Source organism: Leptodactylus fuscus, chromosome 10 (genome assembly GCF_031893055.1).
Source record: "Leptodactylus fuscus isolate aLepFus1 chromosome 10, aLepFus1.hap2, whole genome shotgun sequence".
NCBI lineage: Eukaryota > Metazoa > Chordata > Amphibia > Anura > Leptodactylidae > Leptodactylus > Leptodactylus fuscus.
This window is the reverse complement of record NC_134274.1, coordinates 4,087,765-4,100,633: the sequence shown is the minus strand read 5'-3', so window position 1 is coordinate 4,100,633 and position 12,869 is coordinate 4,087,765. Positions and strand designations below refer to the sequence as shown.

Below are 12,869 nucleotides of genomic sequence, written 5' to 3'. Positions count from 1 at the left end.
GTCTCTTCTCGGCTGACAAAGTGCCAATCCAATTAATTCGTATCTGACAGTCTCATGGCTTGTTAGGCGCTCCATGGGGTATTAGGTCAAAGTAGATAGTGAAGAGAACTTTTTGACCCCTTGTGGTGGGTAGGATAGGACTTTCTTAAAATCTTTCCTTCCAGTCACCATATTTGACTCACTTAAATGGGTTCCTCCCACCTCTTTACAGGATCTGATTGGTGGGGGTCTGACACACGGACCCCATAACCATCAGCTGATCCAGTTGCCTTCTAGAAGCTACCAAGAAGGATGGAGTTGGAATGTCTCTGCTATAGGCTCCGGTCACTGCCTAGTGGTGACTCTGGGGTACTGCAGTTCTGGCCCTATTACTTGAACAGCAGCAGAGCTGGTTATGTGCTCCATCGTATAAGGGTCGGTGGGTAAAAATTTCATCAGATATTCACCAATGACTCCCCCAGATCTAGTATTCATCTGTTCGGAGACTATTGCACTCTTGAGCTCTTGTTTCTGGCGGGATTTATATATTCTAGATCCAAAGCCCTTTTTAATGGGCTCCAAAGCCGCAATATCCTACATGTGATTAGAATCCAAGCGAAGTTGTCATTTGTAGGTTTGCGGTAGACGGATATAACACAAAGCGGGAGGGACTGTGAAGGGTTAAATCTGTCGTCTTCTATTACATGAGCAGACATGGGAAGAGCTGGGTCAGCAAAAAACATCTTCAGGTCCAAAAAACTTCATTGTGGGGAAATTGTTGGCCAAATGGTAGTGCAGCAAATAGTCTTAAGTTATAGTTAACCCATTAGTGTCCATTTGCAAAAAACATGGTGGCTTACCACATGGGTTGTTCTTGGTATTGCAGGAAATGGCACCGATTAGGAGCTGCAATACCACACACAACCTGCAAACAGGGGTGGCGCTGTTTCTTGGAAGAGAATAGCTGTTTTTGTAACCTTAACACCATCTGTTCTTCTCATTTTCGATGCAATTGATGATCTTTCGTTTTTTTTTGTTGCCACCAGTAATGATGGAGGTTGCCATGAATATACATTGTGTAAGCGGGGGGCCGGCGTCTATCCCATACAATATACAATATGTATCTGCTGCACCTCCTCACATCTATGACTGCTTGTCAAAATGTCATCTCCGGGAAAATGTCATGGTAAATGAAACCCTTCCCGTGGCTCGGGCGTTGATGACCCCCGCTGCTGAGATCATTAAACATTAACAGGCCAAAATATTTTCCATAAAAATTGCCTATTTTATAGGATTTGCACCATATAACAGGTGGAGGAAAGGATAAAGATGTCCTTAAGGGTAAGTTCACACTCTGCAGATGTAGGAAGGGGTTTTCAGAGGCAAAATTTCTGCAAAAAAAATCTGAAGACACTTTTTATTTAGAGATCTTCAAGTGGGACAACGGAGGGCAACTAAAAGGGAACGTAGAGCTAACAGGGCGCACATCGGACCAATGAAATGTCTCTCCTCTGACTGTATCTGCCCCGGGTAGTAGTGGGGTAATGGCTGCTTCTCTGGTGGTCTAGGGTAGTAGAGGGATTAAAGACTGCTTCTCTAGTGGTCTAAAATGGTGGACAGGTGATGGCTGCTTCCCTGATGATATTGGGTAATAAAGAGGTTAATGACTACTTTTCCGGTGGTCTAGGGTATTAGTAAGTTAGTGGATGCTTCTTTGGTGCAGAGGTAATGGCTGTTATCCTGGTGGTCTAGGGTAGTAGTGGGGTTAAGAGTTATTTCAATGGTGGTGTAGGGGAGTAGTGTGGTTGATGGCTTCTTCCCTGGTTGTCTTGGGTAGTAGTGAGGTAATGGCTGCTTCCCTGGTGATCTAGTTTATAGGAAGTTTATAGGAATGGCTGCTTCCTTGGCGGTCTAGAATGATGAAGAGGCTGCCCCCCTGGTGGTCTAGGGTATTAGTGAAGTTAATGGTTGCTTCCCTGGAGGTCTAGGGTAGTAGTGTGGTTATTGGCTGCTTCCCTGGTGGTCTAGGGTAGTAGTGTGGTTAATGGCTGCTTCTCTGGTGGTCTAGGGTAGTAGTGAGGTTATTGGCTGCTTTTCTGGAGGTCTAGGGTATTAGTGAAGTTAATGGCTGCTTCCCTGGTGGTCTAGGACAGTAGTGTGGTTAATCGCTGTTACTCTGGAGGTCTAGATTAGTAGATGGTTTAATTACTGCTTCCTTGTGGTCTAGTAGTGAGGTTAATGGCTGCTTCCCTGGTGGTCTAGGGTAGTAGTGAGGTTAATGGCTGCTTCTCTGGTGTAGAGAAGGCAGTAGTGTGGTTAATGGCTGCTCTTCTGGTGGTCTAGGGTAGTACTGAGGTTAATGGCTGCTTCTCTGGAGGTCTAGATTAGTAGATGGTTTAATTACTGCTTCCTGGTGGTCTAGTAGTGAGGTTAATGGCTGCTTCCCTGGTGGTCTAGGGTAGTAGTGAGGTTAATGGCTGCTCCCCTGGTGGTCTAGGGTAGTAGTGAGGTTAATGGCTGCTCCCCTGGTGGTCTAAGGTAGTAGTGGGTATAATGGCTACTTTCCTGGTGGTCTTGGCTAGTAGTGAAGGTTATGGCTGTGTAGGAGGGGTTAATAGCGCTTTCCCTGATGGTCTAGAATAGTAGAAAAGTTAAAGCCTATTTTGCTAGTGGTCTAATGTGCTGATGCTGTTAATGATGATGTTATGTTTCTGCCATTTCAAAAACCGTTACGTTTATGTAAATCGGAGCATGATCAATTATACCTGCGGAAATGGCGAACTTTTATGTATAGGCATAGGGAGAGAAAGCCCGCAGAGGCTCGCAACGTGGGTCCATCCAAATACTAATAACCCATAAAACTAGACAAGTGGGCCCTGAATTTACTAAAATTTATCAGCCGTCTGCAACCGGTGGCTCGCTATATTTGAAGCCACAAGAACACGTTGAGAGTTGTAGTTTTCCCAGCGACGCAGAAGAGATTCGTTTCAGCGCCCGGTCGGAGCCTACTGTACATTCCCACTGACTGTAGTGAACTTAATCTGAATTCTTCCGCTGATTCGAGCTTCGCACCGCACAGCACAGTCACCATCTTTGCACCATCTGTTCCTGAAGCTCATAATGTGTGTCAAAAAAAACCCTGGCCTAGAACGAAAAAAAAAAAAATGTATCTAACGCGGCAAAGTTATTTTTTATGGTAACTTTTCACATCACCTCCGACTTGACATTTGCAAATATGCTAATTCGCCAAAGATCTTCACCTAGGTAATTGAAATGGCGGCAATCATGTACATTTACCCAAATCAGAGAAAATTCCGGGGGAGATGAGATGACTTGTGTCACGCAGGAACCTGGGACAAGTTACGACAATTCGGTGTGGCAGTGGCTGGCATCTCGGCAGTGCTGCCTGTGAGCGGTAATTGTCTGGAGGAGTCTGCCGATTTCTTACTCCGGCCTCCCCTCCATCTTTGCCTCATTTGCAGCCATCGGCAAAGAAGGAGCGGTAGACAGCAGAATCATAATCATTTTATGAGATGCCGAGGCGTCCAAGATAAATTCACGTATTTCTTTGCTTCATTTATTAAATTTGAGCCTCATTAGTGTCAGTTAAGGTGCTCGATCACTCAAGGCACTGCCAGGGTTAAATCCAATTAGATGTGACTCACGTGGGCCTGAAGGAAGAAGCAAGAACTTTCCAAGTGTCCGCTATCACATGCAACCTTATATATATTATAATGCCCACAATCCATCACTCTCCCGACCACCAAGGAGCCAGGTTAGGGAAAATTCGAATTTATACTTTCCTTCTCCCCACTGGCTCATCTCTTAGAATTTTGGAACCTCCCGGCTGGTCTTCCATCTTGACCTCTTGGTGTTGTCAATAAAGATGCAAACCAAAAACATCCTGCGCCCACTAAAGAGGCAACGTACAAAATGGCTGTGGAAAAGAGAAATTTCTTCACAGCCATTTTGTATCCACTTTCAGGGATCCCTCATAGATTTGGGTCTAAGATATCGTCTGGAAACAGGATCAGGGTTGAGCCGATCTTGAGATTTCAGGATCGATATCAAAATCCGATTTCTGATCATTTTCCAGCCGATCCTGATCGTGAAATTTGCTCGATCACCGATCGGCATCCGATCTTTCCCGATCCCGATCACTCAAGCCTAGTCAATGCTTCTCTATGGGAAAACCACTTTTAGGGTTGAGCCGATCTTGAGACTTCAAAATCCGATTTCCGATCATTTTCCAGACGATCCTGATCCCGATCGTGAAATTTGCTCGATCGCCAATCGGAATCTGATCTTTTCCTAGTTACGATGGACCTTTGGTTGTGTAGCCATGATGGAAATCGAGTAGTTCAAGGTAGTTCATGGAATCGATTTTGTTGCAAAATGGAACAAACTGGAATTTCAGGATTTCTAGATTACAGGGGCTCAATAAAAGAACTGTTGCGACTCCAATGTCTCTCGATACAAATATATCCCACAATTCATCCTAAGGCAGACACATAGAGTGTAATCTATACTGGACATTTCTTATATCATCTTCCTATCTCAGAATATCTTAAGTCTAGAGGAAAGTTTGCTTAGGACACATTTGTACTTTCTGTCATTGCCCTAATTTTTAAAGTTTTTAACTTTCATCGAATCTTTTTGACTTGTTAGAGATGCAGAATTTGTTGCTTCGCTTCGATCTATATCTTCCTGTGATTGGGCTCCTGGAAGCTCCTCGTCATCCTTCCCTCGAGATTAAGGGATAAGTAAGTATATTATGCAGCGTGGGAAATGTATGTACATAAATTGAAGAACAGATATTTCCTCTTCCTTCTGTACACAGGTGGTGCGTCTGCAGTATGAAGTTTCTTCTGAACTTTTGCAAAGAATTCCTCCAGAGTTTCTATGGTAAAGGATTTGGGACATTCCTACGTCCTTGTTCAACTGTAAGGATGTTTTTGATCTACTACAGTACATTGTATCCAGATCTGAACACATTCTCAGATGATTGGAGAAGACAAGACAGATGGAGACTAGGGTTGAGCAATCGGGAAAGATCAGATCCCGATCGGCGATCAAGCAATTTTCACGATCGGGATCGGCTGGAAAATTATCGAAAATCGGATTATAAAAACGATCCTGAAATCTCAAGATCGGCTCAACCCCAATGGAGACAATCGTAAAAATTAGTCTGAAGACCCAAATGCAAGTTGGGAATGCAAGTTGGGAAAACCAGAGCCAACTTTGCAACAAGTCCAAAAAAATTGGTCAAAGCCAAATCTTCCATTCCGATGGCCAAACAAGTGGTGGATAATCTAGGAGACATCGCACTGTGTTTTGCAAGGACTTCCAAATGACCCAAAACCCCAAAATCCAAGCACTGAAGTTATATCACCAAGGGTGGTAACACCACAAGAGTCTGACATCTTGTTCATGGCCAAAGGTCACAATTTGCTTATCTTTGGTGGTGGGCTGTTGCCCCGAGGATCCACAATATCGAAGACCTTTAGGTTGGAGGCATGTGATGGCAGGGACCATTGCTGGTAAGGTGGGGGGGGGGGGGACACAATTTTTGGAATTCTGTTCTAGGAACTTCCCCGTAAACCAACCCATTGATGATTTTAGCATAGGGTCCGCTAAATCAGCCCTAGAAAGCGGAGACCCCGCAAACAGATAGTCACAGTGTAGGTTCATGGGCCAAAATGGGAAATAAGAAGAAGGCTATGGCGGGGTTAACAGCACTCAAAATTTCACGGGAAAAATCATCAGAAGACGAGATAACCCTTCTGACCAGAGAGTCCCCAGCAGATGTCGCCCGCCATGTCGCCCCGTTTTTGTGTGAGCACTGTCAGCTCTGAGCCGGGATCGGAAGGAAGGATTTGTCGGCCTTTTATTTATTTTTATTTTAATTGAATTTAATATCTGGCGATCTAGGGCTGGAATTAAGCCGTATAATGCGGCGCTGAGCGAGTCCTAAATCTGCCTCCGAGAAGGAAGACGCTTCTGAAAAGGTTCATAGAAATGATTTCAACGCTCCGGATTTACATAAGAAAGATAAGAATTCATTTGCATGGAAACTTTTTAGTGCGCTCGGGTCAATCAGAGAGGGCTCATTACAATAGTGCTTGGCTGTGAAGAAGGAGCAGTGGACGGCGGAAGGGGGTGGGATCGGAGGAGGGGGGGGGGGGAAGACCGAAACCATAAACCAATTAACCACTTAATGTAAAGCAGAACTTAAAGGAGAACTCCAAGCAAGACTGATACACTGCGGCAGATTTATTAAGATTGCCATATTGTACGCAAGTCTAGCAAAGGCCACGACTGGTGCAGGGAACATTCGATTTTAGAAGAAGTTCCCGCCTGTCCCAGCGCCGGAATAGAAATCTACCCCAGTGAGGAATCGGCATGAATTATAATGAATATGTCGGGCCGAGGCCTCCCTGCCCCACTCTAACTGCAAAATACATGATGTAAGTAATTAAGACAGATGTCACTTACGTCCTTCTGGGGTCTTCGTCTCTAAGTGGACAAGGTCGGCGTCTCTATTGGAAACGGTCACGGTCCTGAGGACACAGAAAAGAAGAAAAACAGGAAATTAAAAAGTTTTCAGGTCAACTTACGGGTGATAAAAAAAAAAAAAAAAAAATTCACCACATTCATGTTGGGGTGAAAATATCCATGTGTGTATATGTACGGATTGTGTGTAAGTCTGCCTGTAGTTATTACTGAGGACACAGACCCCTCCTCTCCCCTCTACCTGTAGTTATTACTGAGGACACAGACCCCTCCTCTCCCCTCTACCTGTAGTTATTACTGAGGACGCAGACCCCTCTCCTCTACCTGTAGTTATTACTGAGGACGCAGACCCCTCCTCTCCCCTCTACCTGTAGTTGTTTATGGGGACGCAGACCCCTCCTCTCCCCTCTACCTGTAGTTATTACTGAGGACGCAGACCCCTCTCCTCTACCTGTAGTTATTACTGAGGACGCAGACCCCTCCTCTCCCCTCTACCTGTAGTTGTTTATGGGGACGCAGACCCCTCCTCTCCCCTCTACCTGTAGTTATTACTGAGGACACAGACCCCTCCTCTCCCCTCTACCTGTAGTTGTTTATGGGGACGCAGACCCCTCCTCCCCTCTCCTCTACCTGTAGTTATTACTGAGGACACAGACCCCTCCTCTCCCCTCTACCTGTAGTTGTTTATGGGGACGCAGACCCCTCCTCTCCCCTCTACCTGTAGTTATTACTGAGGACGCAGACCCCTCCTCTCTCCTCTACCTGTAGTTATTACATGCGCTCGCAGACCCCTCCTTGTCTCTACCTGTAGTTATTACGTGCGCTCGCAGACCCCTCCTCCCCTCTCTACCTGTAGTTATTACGTGCGTTCGCAGACCCCTCCTCTCCTCCCTCCTCTACCTGTAGTTATTACTGAGGACGCAGACCCCTCCTCTCCTCTACCTGTAGTTATTACGTGCGTTCGCAGACCCCTCCTCCCCTCCTCTACCTGTAGTTATTACTGAGGACGCAGACCCCTCCTCTCTACCTGTAGTTATTACGTGCATTCACAGACCCCTCCTCTCCTCTACCTGTAGTTATTACTGAGGACGCAGACCCCTCCTCTCTACCTGTAGTTATTACGTGCATTCACAGACCCCTCCTCTCCTCTACCTGTAGTTATTACTGAGGACGCAGACCCCTCCTTGTCTCTACCTGTAGTTATTACGTGCGCTCGCAGACCCCTCCTCCCCTCTCTACCTGTAGTTATTACGTGCGTTCGCAGACCCCTCCTCTCCTCCCTCCTCTACCTGTAGTTATTACTGAGGACGCAGACCCCTCCTCCCCTCTCTACCTGTAGTTATTACGTGCGTTCGCAGACCCCTCCTCCCCTCCTCTACCTGTAGTTATTACGTGCGCTCGCAGACCCCTCCTCCCCTCCTCTACCTGTAGTTATTACTGAGGACGCAGACCCCTCCTCTCTACCTGTAGTTATTACGTGCATTCACAGACCCCTCCTCTCCTCCACCTGTAGTTATTACTTAGGTCACAGACCCCTCCTCTACTCTCTACCTGTAGTTATTATGTGCGTATGCAGACCCCTCCTTGTCTCTACCTGTAGTTATTACGTGCGTTCGCAGACCCCTCTCCTCTACCTGTAGTTATTACGTGCGTTCGCAGACCCCTCCCCTCCTCTCCTCTACCTGTAGTTATTACGTGCGCTCGCAGACCCCTCCTCCCCTCTCCCTGTAGTTATTACGTGCGCTCGCAGACCCCTCCTCTCCTCTCCACCTGTAGTTATTATGTGCGTATGCAGACCCCTCCTTGTCTCTACCTGTAGTTATTACGTGCGTTCGCAGACCCCTCTCCTCTACCTGTAGTTATTACGTGCGTTCGCAGACCCCTCCCCTCCTCTCCTCTACCTGTAGTTATTACGTGCGCTCGCAGACCCCTCCTCCCCTCTCCCTGTAGTTATTACGTGCGCTCGCAGACCCCTCCTCTCCTCCCCTCTACCTGTAGTTATTACGTGCACTCACAGACCCCTCCTCTACTCTCTACCTGTAGTTATTACGTGCGCTCGCAGACCCCTCCTCTACTCTCTACCTGTAGTTATTACGTGCGCTCGCAGACCCCTCCTCTACTCTCTACCTGTAGTTATTACGTGCGCTCGCAGACCCCTCCTCTACTCTCTACCTGTAGTTATTACGTGCGCTCGCAGACCCCTCCTCTACTCTCTACCTGTAGTTATTACATGCGCTTGCAGACCCCTCCTCTCCCCCCTCCTCTCCGCTCTACCTGTAGTTATTACGTGCGCTCGCAGACCCCTCCTCTACTCTCTACCTGTAGTTATTACATGCGCTCGCAGACCCCTCCTCTCTACCTGTAGTTATTACGTGCGCTCACAGACCCCTCCTCTACTCTCTACCTGTAGTTATTACATGCGCTCGCAGACCCCTCCTCTCTACCTGTAGTTATTACGTGCGTTCGCAGACCCCTCTCCTCTACCTGTAGTTATTACGTGCGTTCGCAGACCCCTCCTCTACTCTACCTGTAGTTATTACGTGCGCTCGCAGACCCCTCCTCCCCTCTCCCTGTAGTTATTACGTGCGCTCGCAGACCCCTCCTCTACTCTCTACCTGTAGTTATTACATGCGCTCGCAGACCCCTCCCCTCTACCTGTAGTTATTACATGCGCTCGCAGACCCCTCCTCTCTACCTGTAGTTATTACGTGCGCTCGCAGACCCCTCCTCTCCTCCCCTCTCCCTGTAGTTATTACGTGCGCTCGCAGACCCCTCCTCTCCTCCCCTCTACCTGTAGTTATTACGTGCGCTCGCAGACCCCTCCTCTACTCTCTACCTGTAGTTATTACATGCGCTCGCAGACCCCTCCTCTCTACCTGTAGTTATTACGTGCGTTCGCAGACCCCTCTCCTCTACCTGTAGTTATTACGTGCGTTCGCAGACCCCTCCTCTCCTCTACCTGTAGTTATTACGTGCGCTCGCAGACCCCTCCTCTACTCTCTACCTGTAGTTATTACATGCGCTCGCAGACCCCTCCTCTACTCTCTACCTGTAGTTATTACGTGCGTTCGCAGACCCCTCCTCTCTACCTGTAGTTATTACATGCGCTCGCAGACCCCTCCTCTCCGCTCTACCTGTAGTTATTACGTGCGCTCGCAGACCCCTCCTCTACTCTCTACCTGTAGTTATTACATGCGCTCGCAGACCCCTCCTCTACTCTCTACCTGTAGTTATTACATGCGCTCGCAGACCCCTCCTCTCTACCTGTAGTTATTACATGCGCTCGCAGACCCCTCCTCTACTCTCTACCTGTAGTTATTACATGCGCTCGCAGACCCCTCCTCTCTACCTGTAGTTATTACGTGCGCTCGCAGACCCCTCCTCTACTCTCTACCTGTAGTTATTACATGCGCTCGCAGACCCCTCCTCTCTACCTGTAGTTATTACATGCGCTCGCAGACCCCTCCTCTCCGCTCTACCTGTAGTTATTACGTGCGCTCGCAGACCCCTCCTCTACTCTCTACCTGTAGTTATTACGTGCGCTCACAGACCCCTCCTCTACTCTCTACCTGTAGTTATTACGTGCGCTCGCAGACCCCTCCTCTCTACCTGTAGTTATTACGTGCGCTCGCAGACCCCTCCTCTACTCTCTACCTGTAGTTATTACATGCGCTCGCAGACCCCTCCTCTCTACCTGTAGTTATTACGTGCGCTCGCAGACCCCTCCTCTACTCTCTACCTGTAGTTATTACATGCGCTCGCAGACCCCTCCTCTCTACCTGTAGTTATTACGTGCGCTCGCAGACCCCTCCTCTACTCTCTACCTGTAGTTATTACATGCGCTCGCAGACCCCTCCTCTCTACCTGTAGTTATTACGTGCGCTCGCAGACCCCTCCTCTCTACCTGTAGTTATTACGTGCGCTCGCAGACCCCTCCTCTACTCTCTACCTGTAGTTATTACATGCGCTCGCAGACCCCTCCTCTCTACCTGTAGTTATTACATGCGCTCGCAGACCCCTCCTCTACTCTCTACCTGTAGTTATTACATGCGCTCGCAGACCCCTCCTCTCTACCTGTAGTTATTAGGTGCGCTCGCAGACCCCTCCTCTCTACCTGTAGTTATTAGGTGCGTTCGCAGACCCCTCCTCTCCGCTCTACCTGTAGTTATTACATGCGCTCGCAGACCCCTCCTCTCTACCTGTAGTTATTACGTGCGCTCGCAGACCCCTCCTCTCTACCTGTAGTTATTACATGCGCTCGCAGACCTCTCCACCACCAATCTTCGGAATAAACCCTCCAGACTTCTATTTCTTTTCATTTAGCGGCAGTAACATTATTTTATTGTCTTATAATTCAGGGATATTGCCGGATAATATAATGAGCATTAATCTTTCAGCCTCTTTGGCGCAGTTAACGCGTTTCGTGGATTCCGTTCTCCTCTCTGCGGCTAATCCCAGACTTTGTAGCAGATGAAATTTCCTCCAGAACAGAAGACGCCATTTACATATAAAGTCTTGTTTCTTATGACCCAATTTCGTTCTCCCCCCCTCCCGACATCTGTACTTAGTCTGTGAGTTGCAAATTCTTTAAAAATGCCGTTATTGCAGTTCTGGCGGGTACGGTGGAGCGTCGAGCTTTGTTCTTTCTCAGACTCGGTCCCCACAGAGGTTGGAGATACACAATAAATAATAAGGAGCCCGTCAGACTCCGTGCCCATTGTTGATCACAAAAGACAAGATTACAGATGTATCTCGGCATCCGAACAGAACGACTTCTCTTGGCAGCGGGAAGATCCCTCGAGTGCCTCACCAGCCAGCCATTTCATCGGAGCGGTGGAAACCAGTAGACTGACTTTGAAGCCAAGTTTATCTCCATGGCTTGTAGTATATACAACATCTCTGTTCATTCATTATACAGGCCTCAGCGGGCTCATAGGACTGCGCCAAATCCCATTAACCTGCTCACGGCCATACAGCGTTAAAGGGGGTGTCTGCCTTTACATAAATACATCAATATGTTGTACTGCGCCACACTTATCCACAGGTTGTGTCTGGTATTACAGCTTGTGCTTTAATAATCCTGAGCTGCAATACCTGACACAACCATGGACAGGGGTGGCGCTGTTTCAGTAGGGCTATAGCCATGTTTTTATAATGTTCCTTTAAAAACACTGAAAGCACTAGCTCAGGGGTACGTATAGTAAAGGTCTACTGACCAGGGTCCTTCATCAGGTGGAGGTCCCAGTAGAGCAGGTCCCGTGTCTATATCTGTTAATATGTTAAGCTGCACCTCTATCTCCATTCGGCCCCAACTTCGACACGCAAACAAATTCCTCCTTGTGTCCCAAACACACTATAGCGTCCTATTAGTTCCCCCACACAGTGTAATTGCACCCCCCACATAATATAAAGCCCAATTAGTGCTCCCACACATTATAATGACCCATGTAGAATACATTTCCTCACGGCGCCCCCACTGGAAGTGTAGTATAACTGCAGAAAACGCACTCTTTGTGCTGCAATGACCCTGACAATGTCTGGGAATCCGACTGATCTTACAATCTCTGCTCCTTTCCCATAAAGGTATTGCTACAGTAGGAGCAGCAGCAAAGATCGCCAACCGTCCCTACTGTGCACACTGCAGCGTGATTGTTACGTTCGTGTGTATGCCCAAAATCTGGACTGCAGACTGCACCGCTAAGAGAACAGGGGTCGGTGACTTTCCCCTGACGCTCCGGCGCCTGGCTAGGCCCTGCCTGCGGGTGTTGGTCGGCTGTACCCAAGCTAGCCTTGGCCCTGACAACTCCTGGCTCTCTAACATGAAGGCCTAGCCGACAGATAGGGCGAGAGCTACAGGAGAGTGAGGGACTGGGGATACTAAGGGGGTCACCCCTGCAGAAACCAAGGTGCAGCTGCAGACACAACAAACAGGATGGGATGTGCTGGACAACAGACACAACACAGCACGACACAATACACAAGGGAATGAGGAGAGGGACAGTGAAGAGGTGAGGAAAGGGTTACACAGGACTGGGGCAAAACAAACTGGAACCCAAACCTCGCAAATAAGCAGATAGTGCCAGGCAAACAGAACTGAGGACAGGGGAGAGGAGAAGTGTGGAGGGAGAAACCAGACTCACACACAAGGCGACGCTCACACACAAGGCCACGCTCACACACAAGGCCACGCTCACACACAAGGCCACGCTCACACACAAGGCGACGCTCACACCACTTCCAAATCAGCTGTAATCCCACCAAAACACTCCTCCTCCCTGAGCCACGAATTCTAGGTGGTAACAACGAAAACCAGCAACTAGTGAAGCCAGCCCTCCTCCTAATAAAGGCCACAGAACCGTCCCATAGGATAATGACAA

The 12,869-nt window shown here is 48.1% G+C and overlaps 1 protein-coding gene across 1 annotated transcript in view; it reads right to left on the bottom strand.

Annotated features, from left to right (window-relative positions):
- The window catches only part of SORCS1 (sortilin related VPS10 domain containing receptor 1), a 400,088-nt gene that overhangs the window by 122,650 nt on the left and 264,569 nt on the right, over positions 1-12,869 (bottom strand). The window contains 1 exon segment of the mRNA XM_075258641.1: positions 6,475-6,539. Within this exon segment, the coding sequence (XP_075114742.1) occupies positions 6,475-6,539 (65 nt within the window).